This window comes from Aythya ferina, assembly GCF_964211825.1.
Source record: "Aythya ferina genome assembly, chromosome: 2".
NCBI lineage: Eukaryota > Metazoa > Chordata > Aves > Anseriformes > Anatidae > Aythya > Aythya ferina.
In genome coordinates this window covers 24065737-24082210 of record NC_140297.1, presented here as the reverse complement: position 1 = coordinate 24082210, position 16474 = coordinate 24065737, and the positions used below count along the sequence as shown (strand labels likewise).

Below are 16474 nucleotides of genomic sequence, written 5' to 3'. Positions count from 1 at the left end.
TGAAGCTTCCCAAAACTTAAATGTTGAGTTTAAAGGGATCTAAATAATGGTCTACAGAATGGATCTAAATAATCTGAAATTCTGTGACTACTAAAAATGATCACAATTGCCACCTATTAAATTATTGCACCCTGTTTCATATGGTTATTTTCCAGATTCACAGCCGTGAACTTTATTAATCAGATTTCTCCATATTTAGCTTTCTCAACCATTTTTGTTTTAAAAAAAACACTTTGTTACAGCAAGATAATGGTACCTTTTAGTGGTAATATTACAATCCAACATTTAGAATTCACTTCTAAATATCATCTTTTGTTTGTTCTGAATATTTTATTCCTTCCAGTAAAATATATTGGAATACATGTTCACAGAGATCTAGCTGTGTTTGTTGAGTCACAAGAGCCCCATATTCTGCCCAGGATATGGTTGACTGAAATACGCATAGCAAGCAAGACATATCCAGAACACAACACATTTACAATGCTTGCATAAGCCACTGACATTTCTCACAAGCAGCAGATTCTCAAGAAGTCTTCCTACATTTTAGAAAACTGCTGCAGTCTTCCACTTTGACCCAGACAAGATTTCTCAACAGAAAATAGTATTAATTTTAGCTGAATGCACATATTTTGATAAATGTTTGTTCAAAGCTACTTTTTGAAGCTCAACTATTAGAACACTTCAGCCACTATTTGCTTTTATTCTTTTTTTTTCCTCATTATTGTTATTTCCTTTTTCTTACTCCTCATCAGTAATTTTTAACCCTCCAAAACACCAGCAGAACACGGCTGTTCTAACAGTGCTGTTTTTCAGTTTGTTGAAGCTTTCAAAACTTTTCTATGACTTTTTTGTGTGTGATTTTATTGTGAGGTAGAAGCTAAAGAGAGATTTTCTCCCTACAGCTACAGATTTGTATATACTGCACATCAGTGAGACTGCCTAGGCATAAATCTGCCCATTGCTCAGCATCACGACTAGGAAGAAAGGGAGGGAGAGAAAGAGGAAGGGAGGGAGAGAGGGAGACAACAACAACAAACTTTGAAAGCTGAAAAAAGAAAGAGATACAGGTAAATCTGACCAAGATTCAACATGGTCAACTTTAATGGGCAAAGGTTAAATAGGAGACAAACAACCAGTGAGAGACTGGGACTGCTGGAGAGTCACTGGAAAGTGAATCTTCATGCTTGGGAGAAATCTTCTATAGAATCCAAATGGGAAAGATAGGCAACATATTGAGACAGAAGGGAGTAAAGGCTCTCAAGCCTTTGAAGAACTACAAATAGTCACAAGTCATTGTAGAAGCCAGCACAGACTTCAGTGGATAACATCACCTGAAAGGAGGACCGGAGCACAAAATGGTGCACTTCTTTCCCTTCTAGAACTAGACTGAGTTTTACTTGTTTGCTTTTATGCTTTACCTTTTCTGAAAATAGTTGCTGTTCACATAGTTTTCTTATTAGTAGCCCACATTTTTCCCAGCACAAGATTAGGCTAACAACACTACTGAGCACTGGGAGTAGGTATATTTTGTAGGACAGCTTTCAGCAACCAAGATTAGATTTTTTTTTTCTCTGGCTAAGGAAATATAGACTGTAGTAACAAAGATAGAAAGAGTATGCCAAAATGTTGAATACAGAAATAGAAGAAGCTATTTCAAAGTGACGTTAGTGTATTAAAAATAACAGAGAAAAAAGATGTGAGAGGAAGGAGTCTGTTCTGACCAGGTCATTTCAAGTAAGCATTTCATTGATACAGACAATAGGAAGGTAACAGAGCTATCCCAAGATCTTACAGAGACCTCACACTATATGTGAATACCTGTCTTCATATTTTTTCAAAATCTATATAGTAAAGAGAACTTTAATGGAAAATTACATTGAAAATCACCTGACTATTCTTATACAAGCTGTGTGGGTTATGTTCTCATGCATTTTTCATAACTGCAAAACAGCTTGTGAATGTCACACTTAACCATCACACTCCTAAGCTTAAGTTTTAAATATCTTTTTTTTTTTTTTTTTTTTAAACTGTGGGATATTAAACTTCAATATAAAGCCATCCTCAAGGGAAAAATATTATGTTCACAGTACCCTTGTAAATTATTAAAAACCAAAACTAAAGATCTGTTTTGTTCTATGACTGAAAAGAAATATATTCATTGCTAGAATAACTTGAAAGTGAAAGGTAGGCTAAGAGTCACAACAGATTAAATTGCAAAACCTGTAGACTTTTTTTTAAACCAATCTACATTTGTCTTCTTTTTCACAATGGTAAAAGCATTTTACAAAACCATACACAAATTTCACAGTAATGAGTGCCCTTAAGGTTTGATCCAATATGCAATTGGACAGGTCCAATGCAATCCCACTCTTTTACTTCATTTTAAACTTTGCAAAAGGTGGACTGTTGTCTAGGGTTGTGTTCAAGGGATACAGAGATGTTCAAGAATCCAACCTGAGCATTAACCTGAGCTCTCCCACTACCAGATTCCATCATCTTGCCATCTTTCCATCCCTTTATCATGCAGCCATAAATGAGCAATCTGAGCCACAGCTACCACAGAGCTCTGTGAAAGGGCTTGGTGCTGTTTGTAAAGGTGTTTACTTGTTCTGCAGGCTATCAAATCACAGTCGCTGGACCAACTGCTACATTTTATCTGCCTTAACAGTTAAAGACTATCCCCCAGGTTAAGATTCTTGAAGCTTCCCTCTAGCCAGAAAAGTCAGCTCTTTACACAGAGCTCTGAACGTATCTTACCTTAATAAAAGAAGTATTATCCAAGAAGAATGCACATACCCTTGTAACTAGTGGGTTCCTAAAAATGGAAAAGGTTCCGTACACCTCAACAGGAAGAAAGGTGAGAATGCACGCAAAGTGTTTAGGCAGACAGAAAAGATGCTTCCTGCTTACACAAAATTCTGACTTTAGTTTCTCTTTGAAGTGAGATATTTTATGTAATCAATGTGCAATAAGTTAATAGGATCAGTTCATGATTTTGCTTCTATTTGTTTTCTATTTGTAGGAAAGTTACTTTTAACAGACCAAAAATTAACAGAAGTTAGAAAAACAGGAGAGGCTGCTCTCCCCAAAAGAGTGCACTAGGGCATTGCATATTCAACTATAACTTTTTTTTTTACATTTATGTTTGTTGGTAAAAAGAATAATTAGTATTTCACTGCACTTAGTTTTTCTACTGCTGAAAGGTAGCACATATAACTTAGCACGATATTTGAATTCATTGCCATGGATCTGAAGTCATTCAGAAAACAAACTGATGTGTACCAGCATGAACCTAAATCTTGACTAGACGGTTAACTCATAAAAGCTGCAATATTCTATTTACACACTGTGCAAAAGTATTATTCTAGTATATAAAATATGTATACTGAATACAATAGAAATTCACCTTGAAATAGAGAACAATAAATATGGCTACATGCCCAAACAGCATGGATCTCAAAAAGGATTTTCAAAGAATTGGTCAAATCATCTTCCAGACCAAGTGTTATTTTGGGAAGAGGGGCATAAGTTTGTTCTTTTGAATTGTGGCTTATTTTTTTTTTTCCCTTTCTTTGTCCAGTTTATTTCATGGCTTTACTATTTCTTTTACTCTTTCTTCTAACAGGGAGCAGAGAAAAACAAGTTTCTTCCTTTGGTAATCAAAAGACTCAACAAAAGATTTTTAGAAATATATACATATATGTGTGTATATTTTTACATATATGCACATGTATGTATGCTTATTATTGTGATGCAATGGGTCAGAGCAAGGGCATGTCCAGCCAAGTTTAAATAATGAGAATGTAAATATCGGGGGAAAGACTTTAAATGTAAAAATTCAGTTAGTCTTATAAGAAGAAAAAATAATGTGCTAGCTTCTCAGTGCATGCTATTGCACTAATTAACAACAGAGTTTCTACAGGGTTGCAAAGAAGTGTGACAGTAACTGTAGAAAATTACTTCGTGTTCAAGAGCAAATGATTTATTTTCCAAGTGACAATCCGTGGGCAGGAACACTGAGTTCCAGCTTTCATAAACTTCTGTGTTTCATCTTTCCCATCACAAGGTACAGAGCATTCAGAAGGTACAGAAAACATAAAATGGATCAAATGCCACCTGCTGAGTACTGTTTGGTGATCTTCACCAAACACTGATGCTAATAACTGCCAGGGAGCTGATAAAGCTTCTGAAACTAAGCAAGAAAGAGCATGGCACCCCAGGGCATTATAAATAAGGTATTTCTTTTTAAAAAAATGTTGTTTTTGAGACAAATTAGGGACTTTCATCTGAGTAGAAAGTGGGTGACAGTTATACAGGTTGATACAGAGCCTGCAATCCTCAGCCATGTACCTTTTGCAAGACATCAGTTCACCTGATGGCTACAGAGGACTTAAAGCTATGAAAGGGAAGAGACTAAAAAGAACTCTTTTTCTAATACAGAGCCTCTAGTAATCAAGCATAGAAAGTAAAAATTGAAGGTAGCATACATCTGTCAGAGTATATAAAAAAAAAAAAAAGAAAAAAACAGAGACAAAACTGCAACACAACTACACAACCGTAGCCAGTACAACTCATATGGTTGTATGCTCAAGCATATTTACAGAAACTGAAATGCGGTTCAGAATGGCATCATCTGCACGGCAGAAGAATTTCCAGGGAAGCAACTTATTAAATTATAAGGGAGAATGTGGAGCAGCCCTCTGACACAAAAGAAAAAGAAGGAATAATCAGACGAGGAAGTGGCAAGGGCATCTGCAACACAGCATTGAGAGTAGAAAAAAAAAAAAAAAAAAAAAAGAATAAATCAAAAACCCTCAGTCAATTCAACTGTAACTGAAAACCAGAGAACGACAAATTCCTGCAACTAACCACACAGACGTATGCTCAATGAAATGTGCATCAGAACATCTTGTGCTTGAGGCAATGTAGTCAGGCTCAGGGGAAGGGAACGGCTTGATCACATCTCTGCCCTGGACGGTTGAATTTTGGGTCTGCCAGTCAGGACCAGGTGTGACCTGCAATCAGGGGAGCAGTAGCACTGCCTTTTGCTGTGAAGTTCTATTCTTCCTTCTTCATTGACAAGAATACCCTCATTATTCCACAAATTATTCCTTGCCAGGTGCTCTTCCGAGCACTCTTTGTGAGGAAGAGTTAAAAAATGACTAACAATGCCTAGAAGCAGAAGAAGAGAGTTCACTGAGCAGAGCTATATAAACCAGGGAGAATTACAGGAAGTTAAGAAATCAGAATTGTATTTCAGGAAATGCCTATGCATCTACTTTCCAACATGAGGCATCCCCAGCCCATGTGACTCAGCCCATGAGAAGATTGGTGAGAGCGTGTGTTTAGCTAGGGATCTAACCAGCAGCACAGTAGGAGGGCAAGCATTAACATCATTAACAGGAGAAAATCCTGGGATTGCAGGACACTGCCTGGGCACAATGCAGTACCAGCTCTCTGGAAAAGAACACGATGCCAATAACACTTTCAAAATAAATCTGCTTCCAAATTCTGGAAGCAAAGCAAAGAAAAACCTTCACTTTTAATAGAAAATTATGTAAAGCATTAACAGAAACTAGTAACAATTTCTGTAAAGAACAAGGCAAAAACAGCTAAGATGTAGAGCAAGTTAACACTAAAAAAATTTCAGGAACTTTCAGGAAAAAAATAATTACTTAAATTGACAGTTGTGCTGCCAAATATTAATCAGGCATCACTCACAAATAAACAAGGAGCAAACTGTAAATGTATGAGTTCCTCATCTTCCAAAAAGTTCTAATTTAAAAGGTGTTGGTAATAAATAAATAGCTGGGGTCTGACCAATGGGTAGGCTGCTGAATATACAGTGCTTGTAGTGCCTACACCACCCAACCACCCCCAAAACAAGCTGAGAAAAAAAGAAAAAAAAAAAAAAGAAAAAGCTCCGTCCTTCCTTAATGACTACAGTAGTTTTATGAAAAATCTCCTTGTTATGGATTGATCTGGAACATGCAGGAGACATCTTTGGCAGCAGCTATATAACACTATACAATGATGGAAAAGCAAATTTCTTTTTGATACAGATGGCTCCGTTTTAAAACGTAACCTTTTCTCCAAAGGACAGTCCCCTAGAGACATGACATCTTATCCATTAAATTCACATGGGTTAAACAAAGCTCATCTGCAGAAAATGTATCTCTGTCGCTTCTCCTTAGAAGTCTGACAGAATTCAGTCAAACTTCTCTACAGAGGACAGGTGGTGCCCAGAAGATAGAGCAAAACAAACCAATAACAAAAACAACAACAACAAAAAAAAAAAGGTAAGAAAGAAAAGAGGGAAAAAGGGCAATCAACCTTTAAAATTGTTTCATGCCAACTAAGATTTGAAGCATTTCACACGTTCTGCTTAGATCTGTAGTCTTCACCTCAAAGGTCACATTATTATGGATTTTTTTTTTTTCCAAAGCATAACAGAAATAGTATTTCAATAATTTTGAAGGTCTTTTGGGGGAAATCTGTCTGGGCATTATTCATGAAAGACATGACATTTTATTTATCTGGTTTCATTCAAAGTACTTGAGGATGAAACAACAATGATGATGTATCACCAACACCTTCTAAGTTGTTTTCTCTCTCTCACACAGACAGTTTCTGACGGGGAAATAAATGCTAGTTTTACTACTTGATTTTAAAAGAGAGTTTTGAAATGTAAACAAAATCTGTCAAATCTGATTTGTTTCTCGAGTTTCTCTGAAACATAAATCTAAAACTCAAAAAAAAAAAAAAAAAAAAAAAAAAAATCAGGTGGTTTCCTAAACTTCATGGGAAAGAATTCTTCCTCACAAATAAGCAATCTTCCACAAAATTTCCAACATAGACATTGTAGCAGTTGTAAAGCCATAGCAGGATCAGGAGAGAAAAATGCTTAGAAATCCCTTAAGATATATTAGCTGGTATCTGAGAGGAATCTCAAAATGTATTATCTTTAAAGTTTCATTTTCTTTTTATGTATTATATTTTAAATGAAACAGTACAAGTATACATGGGAAACATTTTTAATGGCAGCCACAAGTTTCTTGTTTTGTTTCTAAGCAATCTTTTTCCTCTTAAGCAAGAAACCATTTATTCAGTGTTATTAAATCCTCCATTTTGCCATGCAGACATCAACATTATGAACTTACAGAGCTAGGGCTGGAATGCCGTCTGACTTTAGGTGATTCTTTCCCTGCAGATGAAGTTTTGAAGTTAATGCAAGCATTGTTCTCCGAATGAACCCTCTTCACTTGGTTGGTTGGTTTCTCAAATGGATCAAAACTACTTTGTGTCCTCTGGACCCTGACTTTCTTGTCCTCAGGAATTGTATCCAGAGGTTTGATCACTGAATCCATTCCCTGGCAGTTCCGTGTAGACATCTTTGTGACACATATCTGAAAGGAAAAAACAGTATTCATTGATTTTAACAGGCTTTAAGTCTTATCGATCCATGTATCAGCCATCAAAAAAGGCACTGGAACACAAAGACATTTACTTTCTATTCAAATATTAAAATCACACATGCATTTTACATAGGGGACACACACTAACAGTCATAAAAATAAAAACTGTATGTTTTTACTCTGTACTAAAAAGAAGAGAAAAAAAAAAAAAAACAGAAGAACATATGCCAAATTCATTTGTGTGTTTTCTCATACAGTTTGATCCTAGCAACAATGCCATTTCACTTTTTCCTCCAATCTAGCTACTGATATCTGCGAGCAGTATTGATTTCCATTTGTTTAAAATTGGATGAGCCTAAACTTAAATAAATGATGGTAGTTTGGGTGTGCACTTTGGTGCTGGCCTGCCAGAGAGCCAATACCAGTATTTTTAAATAATGCTTGTACAGTGTTATTATTATTATTATCACCATATGTCTCAGAAAATGAAATCAGTAAATCAATTCCCAGGCACTGAAATGTGAGACTACAGCTTAATAGTGCACTAAAGCTCAGAGGTTCAATCCTTCCTTACGGTGAAGTACGATGCTGCCAAGCCCTGAAGTCTGCAATTTGCTTCCTGAGCTACCCAGATAGGTTACTTCTCATGCAAAAGAACTCAGTGAGCAGCACAGTGAGCTCAGATACTTCAGTTACATAGTTTTATGCATATTATGTATTTTTCACATTGCAATTTATTGTTTCATAAAATCACACAAGTTTTGGGGTGTGGTTGGGGGTATTTGAGGTTTCAGCTTCTGCATACTGCACAAGAGATTCCACTTTTATGTAAGTAAGAATAGAAACACATTTAGCTCTCAGGCTATGGGGAAAAACTACGAGAGGTGTTGCAGACAGACCCTAGATGCTCCTTGAAACTTAAGGTAAATCAAAAGAATCTCCAATGTATTTCTTCCAAGATAGCTGCAAGTATTTAAGGGTATAAAATGGTAATTTGCTATCAACTCTACTGTTCTCATACATACACTTAAACAAGCGTAATGTTCCATTTAAGCACCTACAATTTGAGCATTGTGGAAAAGTTGCTGCCATAAAATGGGCAACATGAAGAAAAAAATAAATTTAAAATCTAATTAGGAGTTTTCCTCCATCACCCAAATGTCTGCAACACAGACTTCAAAAAATTATTCTTTGCCTCTTCCACTGAGGAATTCTGTGTCTTGAAATACAACTTATTCCAATTGTTTACAGAAGTACCATGTGGCTATACCTTGAGTTTTTAGCATTTCATGGGTTCGATGATCAGCCGTAACAGCAGATCAAAGATTTTTTTTCATACGTTAAAAATTTTAAGTGCACTTCTCACTCAGTGCCATCTGGCCAAACCACCATGCACCAGTTCAGCTCCAATTAAGGCCATTACTAGCATTACAAGCCAGCTTTACAAGGGTTCATGTTTCTTCTCATTAACAGGGCTTCTCCAGGACTAAAACCAAACCAACTTTTAACAGAGGGGAGGAACAGCCCCCCTTCTTTCCAAATGGTAATACTCTCTCAGGCCAAAATTAAAGCAATTATGTAATTTTGGTCTATTACTTCAGAGAGAAAAGATAAAGAGCTGCTGCACAAAGAATTTTTAATTAGCCTTCTTGTAAAATTAATTGGCTTCTTTTTTTTTTTTTTTCCTAGAAAACCTACTATGCACAGGCACGCACCCACATACTTCCCACTGTCCTCTCCAGATTCGTGTTCTTGTGATGCTTATACCAACAAAGATGTTTTGACATAATGTAAACTGAAATTCCAGTTAAAATAGCAACACTTTCATTTTGCTTAATCAACGTGGATGCAAATAAATTAGTAAGTATCTCTTAGCCTCTGAAATCCTATGATCTAGAAAACAGGGACAGGGGATAGGGAGAAAAGGTGAAAAGCTGTACTTGTCTTTCTTCCAAATTACAAAATGCCACCTGTGACTGGTTAAAGTGCTACAAGCATGTTATGGTTAACAATGCCATGACTGCTGCGTCTCATTTCTTTGTCCACTGGAAAGTCTTCATGTCGTACACTAATGTGGGCTAAGTAGATCTTGCATTAGAAGAAAAAAATGGGAAAAAAAAAAAAAAAAAAAAAAAGCTACACATCTGTTACTATTGATCGTCTCTGCACTGGAAGCAGTAATAGTTTGGAATTAGATATTGCAGGGAAATACTTTCACCTTCAGGTCACTTGATTGAGTCAGGAGTGGGATAAAATTCCCTGCCATCATCTTCTAACAGCCACCCTCAAACTTGCGAATGGCTGGAACCAAGATGTGCAGCAGCCAGTCCCCCGGGCAGAAGTCAGGCACCCCAGAGGGTGCACAGCACAGCAGCATCACCAGTGAAGAAGACAGAAGATGGTAGAGAACTGCGAAAGCAGAGACTTCTCCCTGCTCTGTCACTGGGGCACTTCTCATGCCAGCACTGTTTCATTCATTACTTCTCTCTCAAGGTCTGCGATAGTTTGCTGGCATTAATTAAACATCTCACCAAGTGACCGCTGAGCATGGAGAAACTAATGGGGCCAAACTTCTGTTGTACTTTAAGGATATACATTTCCAACCCATCTACCTTGCCTGAGAGTTTTTCTTAGGAGAAACAGTGCCTAGGTGCTTGTTTTACGTTGTCATAGACGAAGTCAAACTTAACCTTAGAATTCTGCTCTATAAAATCTGAGCAAGTCTAAAACACAAGTACTGAGCACAGGCTACAACTTCAGCATTACACACCACAAGGTTGCAGCAAACATGTTAGTGACTTCAGTTTTCCCTCCATCGGCAAGAACTAAACTACCACGGTAACCCTGCTTTTGCCACTAGGTAAAGGGCATGCAGATGTGCCATCCTGAGCTCCAACTAATCTTCAAACTCATTTTACAGTGACTTAACAGTGCAAACTGTTCCTTAATATGTTTTGGAAACCTTCCTGTGCACAGAAATGGTTTTAGATTTCACTGAGATGACCAGATCACTTTGAAGAACAGCACAGGTTGAATTTTTCTACTACACTGATTTTGCCTTTTAACTATCATTTTTGCTTATACCAGCATTGCAAAAATGTTTTTTATAAATCTCAGCTACTCAAATGTAGATAAAAATTCATCTCTGAAGCTCTTACAAAAGTAAATCTGTCCCATCTGGTAACTCCTTGCTGGTAGTCACAAGTCTAATGTCTCATTTCCAGCTTGCTTTTTACATGAAAGATAAAGAACTATGTTTCAATTAAAACACTGTGTTTGCCACAAAAGCCTCTTTCAGAAGCTCCTGTGTGCTCTTCAGGGTCAATCAGAATTTTTCTATAACTCCATTTTGCCATCTGTAAGGCAGAGCATGTCTTTATACCTCATTTCATGTGTTATCTGCATAAGCCACAGGCTCTTTAGAATGGGGACTACCCATTCACTAAACCTACGTGCATAACTTCCCTTACGCATTCCAATAAAGATGACAAAATCATCCACTGCAGCCTCAAGACCAGATGATTTTGTTGAATATATGCTTAGCTACAGTTACTGGAATGAAAAACAAAGTTAAACAAGTGTAACAGCTCATGACATACAGGAAGTCAATCCATATGATTCATCACCCCCTTCTTGCCCTTACTCTATAAATCCATGTAATGCTGTACTTAACACAGTGTTCAGCACACACACTCACTGGGATGTTGTAAATGTCACAATAATCTAAAAGCAATGTTACAAGAAGATGTGATAAATGGCACCTTAACTATTACAAATATTTACGCCAAATGCACGCACAGAGAATACAAGTGGTATCTTGGTTTGTCATATACAAGATGGTAATTATGCTTTATAAAGTGTCATCAAGAGAAAGAGGAGAGTATAAATATGATATCCATTTAATGAAAATATAGCAAACACCATGAGCTATTCAGCATTTTAATTACTGTGTTTTTTGTTTGTGAGTTTTTTTAAACTTAAAACATTGTACAAATAAACATTCAGGTATGTCAACACTGAGCAACTTTTCCCATCCTTCTGGAGCTTCTACCATGATTTGATACTTTTCCCACCACAAATAATATACAAAGCATAACTTTCAGATGTACAGACTACTTCAGAAACTACTTGGCTTTTACAACAGGTGCAGTGTAGTCACAGCTCTCTCTTTCAGACGAGGTATTTCTGGCAGCAGATCCCCTAACTTTGGGGAACAGAGAAATCTGTTCTCAGTTTATGCCTTCTCTCTTCTTTATAGCAAACAGGATAAAGGAAAAGCCAATTAACTTAATACATTTAATACCTATAGATTATTACAAATGCAACAAGCAATAGAGCAAAACACTCTGCCTTGCCAGGGCAGTTTGAGCAGGTGTTATTTTCCTTCCCAACCTTGCACCAAATTGTAAAGGCTTGGAAAAGTCACTGGCTAATTCACTGCCTCTCACTTTAGGAATCTTCGGCTGCCCAGGCATGAAACAGGAGGGAAGCTGTGCCTACTTCCCACCACTGGAGCTCCAGCTTGGCAAGAATCCCACCAAGGATTCTTTGAGGAAGCATGCTGAAAGAGATGGAAGCATAAACAGCTACAGAGGGGCAAGGACAAGGGACGGACAATTTCACTGGAAGTGACACTTGCCTACAAGGAAAAAAGGTAAAACTAAACAAAGTGAATGGTATGTATGGTGTTCATACAAACAATCTCTACATGTAGGACATAAATACCTCAAGTCTCTGCTTCATTTCCAAGACCAAAGTCCTAGGCAACCTACTAGACTCCAGCTCTGAACCTCCCTTTGGAAGGAATCTTGCTCTTCTCCATAGAGAACAAAGCAATTATACAGAAACTCTTTTTATTGTTATCGTTGTTTTGAAGTTACTGTATGGGAAAAGCACTTCCAAAGCAGCACTTAGAAAGTGTCCAGGGACTCAGTGTCTTCATGGGAAATCTGAAAATAGCCATGTATGTTTGTTCCTACCCAGTGAGGTAGCAGTGTTAATAGCTGAGAATCCCTGATCCCAGTCTTGGAAAAAAAAGATGCCTGTCAGCCTAGGTGTTGTCGGACAGAAGCACCACTCCATGAACATCCTGCCCATTACATCTGACATAAAGATCATTAATGTTAAATACAGTTTTACTTTCCTTAGTTTTTTCTCTCCCTGCTGCCAAACACTATGCCAATACCCCACGTACTAACCAGAACCGTAACTGATGTCTCATTCACTCTGCACACCCTGATAGCTGATCTATACCCACTTGTTAAATTTGTCCCCAGTTATTCAGTCAGTCTTAACTAAAAAGCTACAACAAAATAAGAGAGGAAGAGACAGAAGTCTTTTTGCCACTTAAAACCTACAGGACAAAGACCTACCTTGTAGTTGCCTGAAGTGCTCTTCTCTACTTTTGAAAAATAAATAAATAAACAAATAAAGGACAATTTAAGTCACAAATCAAAACAGTCATAGCAATTCTAATATTACTTGAGCTATTATAGGTTCTGGCAATGTAAACCAAAATAAAAAGCAGCCCCACAAAAGGTAGTGCAATCTGGTACTAGAGGTTATTTTAGTGCTTCTCTGTGTGTGTTTTTATTTATTTAAAGTAAGAAAAAACATGACCACACACCCAGAACATTAAAACATCATACACTTTACAATTCCCAATTTTATAACCAAAAAAAAAAAAAAAAAAAAAAAAAAAAGCATAAAACAGATCATACTTTGCAACTTTCTTAGTTGCTTATCAGAATCAGGAGATGGTGTACAACAGACAACAAAACAGCCCGGACAGCCTTTTCTTCTCCTCTCATCCTACTCAGTCTCACAGTCAGTTTGAGATCCCAAGGCTGCTGTAGGATAAACACGCTTAATCATCATTACATCAGTAAGGATCACTGGGCTGCAGTTTCCTACATCTCCCACCTCAACATCACGGTATTTATCATATCTCAAGACATAATGTCTGCAAGCAGCCCATTTTTTTCCCCATAAAAATTACTGCTGAAGAGACAGAAATCACAAGTGTATTTTTGCTCCATCCAAGAGTCCATAATATGCCCCATTAAATAAAGGCAGTGTAACCACTCATGGAACCATTTCTAAATAAAGATATCTTTTGATTCACCTTATATCATTTCATGCAATATTCCTTAATCTTCATTTGCGTTTAATATTAAAATAAATAAATAAACAAATAAATAAATAGATCTATTAAATTTAGTTGCCCCAATACAGTTTCAATGTAAGTTTTTTTCAGTGCATCACTGTTGGCAAGATTCAAAGCTCCCAAGCAAACAGTATTTTTAGATTTCAAGGTTTCTGGGTTAATTCAGTTACTGGTTCAAGTTATATAGCATTTAAAGAGTGAGAGTAATCAGTTAAAACATGTAAGTAATTTATAGTCCTTATGGTTCATGAATTTTAAAACATTCGTGTATGTCCCCTGAATTAATTACCTGGTAGGGTGCTTAGTAAAAGACTGGCTGTCCCATATCACTGGAATTTATTCATAGGAATAAAGACATCCTCAGTAGCAAAGAACAATCTTTTCTTAAGCTTTGGCATGACAGACCAAACATCCTACCACACAAAACGAAAAAAAGATATATGCTTGTAAAGTGTAAAGACATACTATTCTAAACCTCATCATGTCTTTCAGAAAGATGCATTATACCTGACTTTGGATTCCTACATGTAGCACCCTACAAATTTTCACTTTGGTCATCCGGTACCTACATATTTACATAAAAATGTCAAAAAAAAAATAATGCCATCGATGTTTTAGTTCTACTCTTCTCTAGTAGATATTTTCATTATGAGCATCCTGGGAAGAATTGATCAACTGGGTAAATACCAGAGCAAACATCCAAAATTCTTACTAAAAATCCAAACAGAACATCTGAATTCCCCTATTTGCACTGTTTTCAATAGAAGTAATACAAAAGGACCCTATATAGAGAAATCCAAGATCTGGCACCCATGATGTGAAAAAAAAAAATACTGAATGACTCGAGGCAAGGAAGTCACTTAACCTCTCTGCAGTTCCATTTCTCTGTTTGTAATAATGATCTTGCCCCTGTCACAAGAAGAAATCAGGAGCACTAATTAATTTTGCAAAGCACTTGGGCTTTTTAAGTGAAATGTTATGAAGATATTGATTATAATTTGTAGAGCCAAAGCCCTCTGGAAGGTGGCACAACAATCTCATTATTGCTGAGAATAAGACTTAGCACTTGCATTTAGCTGACAGATGTATAAAGAAAAGAATCATAAATAGTTAAGTGACTACTAACCCAACAGCTGAATTGCTGAGAGCATACGGCCGGCATTAATTTTCACTGAAAAATCCTTTCTGGGTGCGAGTTTTCATTATCGTCTATAAGCATGTTGTTTTCTGTCGTGCCTTGGTACCATGGCAATTGAGAACTACACAAGTCATTTGCCAGTTCTGGCAGCACTGGAATTTGACATTTGCTACTTACAAAACATCATTTGGGAATGTTCTGGAGTATTGTAAGCAGTTTTGTTCAAAATAAAAAAGGGAACTGACAGTCTTGAGTATCATTCTCTTTGGAGAACAAAGCATTGGGAGGGACCTTGCAACTGCGGGCCTGCCCTCAGCTGCTCCCTTGAGGGGAGGCCGCTCCCTCCATTTGCCCTGAGAAGGCTGGCAGCTGCCCCAGCAAGGAGCTGCAGCACCCACAAGTCGAAAAACAGACAAGAACAGATCGAGAAGAGAGTTTAACTGGTGGGAAAGTACGGGCCATGCTAAAGAAAACGATCAAGGAAGAACAAGTGATGAGATAAGGGAACAAAAATTACGAAAGAGAATGTAGAACACATATTGCTAAAAGACATCACCTGTGACACACTGGAACAACCAGCATAGTCGGGCCCACATTGAAGAGATGCCCTTCAACATTCACCTTTCCCTGTGATTAGATGCACCAGGTCTTTGGTTTGAACATCTGATGGGCACAGCTACAAAAAGCAGTGAGAGAACTTGAGTAACACAGAAAAATAAAGAGGAAAAAACAAAGGACAAGAAACAGAGTAACAGTCAGACAATGAAGGAATATATGAGGAAAAAAATTATGATAAAATAAGACATTTCTTTTCCTGTCCTGATGGCCTGCCATTTCTGTGTGGTAACTTCTGGGTGTAACAGTCTCTACAATGAATGTCCTAGAACTACAACTCGCAGGTATTATTTGTTTAACTTTATGTGGATACAGATATGTTAGCTGTGAACTAGCAACTACTGAAAACAGAGCTTGGAGACTGAAAGTGGTATCCAGTGACATCATGGGATCCTTGCTGTACCTTGCACAAACTTGCTCATAAATCTGTGAGACAGCCCATCTCAGAGGCTTACTCCAAAAATGGCCTTTTTCTTTCTGAAGTCAAAGCTGATGTTAAACCAACTGTCTTTGTCATATGGAAGAACACAAATATAAAAAGGTCACTAGAGTGCCAGATGGAAGCATTTTTGAACTGGAAGCTCTGGCATTAATTCTCCCTGTTTGTCTGAAAGGCTGAACTCAATGAGCAGATTAAATGTCTGTGCTGCATTGCCAAGTGCGAAACAAGTCACTCTCATATAAAGGCCAACTGATCAGACCTGAAATAGGAATCCCAAAATCATACAAATCTGAGAAGTTTTAACACCTGAATCAAGGAAAAATAAAATATTGCCCTCTAGGTTATTATGGGCAGTGCTTAAACAACTCCCCAGCCAAACCTGCACTGCAACACTTATTTAATCTGCTAAATTAATGCTTAAAAATTAGCATGATTACCAAATGAAGCATAATGCTAGGAGTAAAGAATTATTGCACATGATTATATGTCCCTTGGATAAGGCAAGGTGGAACAGAGCATTTCTAAAATTATTATTTTTTGTTCTGTTCATAGCAAAGCTTAGCTTCAGAAAAAGTGAGTTTTTAGTCCATTAAAATTGATGTTCCTCTCCTCACAGGGTAGAAGGGTTGATTTTGAAGAGAGCCCAGACTCGACCTTAGGTGTATAAAAGCCTCCCTATATCCTCACAACAAAATGCT

The 16474-nt window shown here is 37.2% G+C and overlaps 1 protein-coding gene across 5 annotated transcripts in view; it reads right to left on the bottom strand.

Moving 5' to 3' along the window:
- CDK14 (cyclin dependent kinase 14) overlaps positions 1-16474 on the bottom strand; it is a 332761-nt gene that overhangs the window by 242689 nt on the left and 73598 nt on the right. For all 5 annotated transcript variants that reach the window (XM_084511412.1, XM_084511413.1, XM_084511411.1 and 2 more), the window contains one exon: positions 7161-7406. In XM_084511412.1, coding sequence (XP_084367538.1) covers positions 7161-7406 — 246 coding nt within the window. The remainder of the gene's footprint in view (positions 1-7160; positions 7407-16474) is intronic.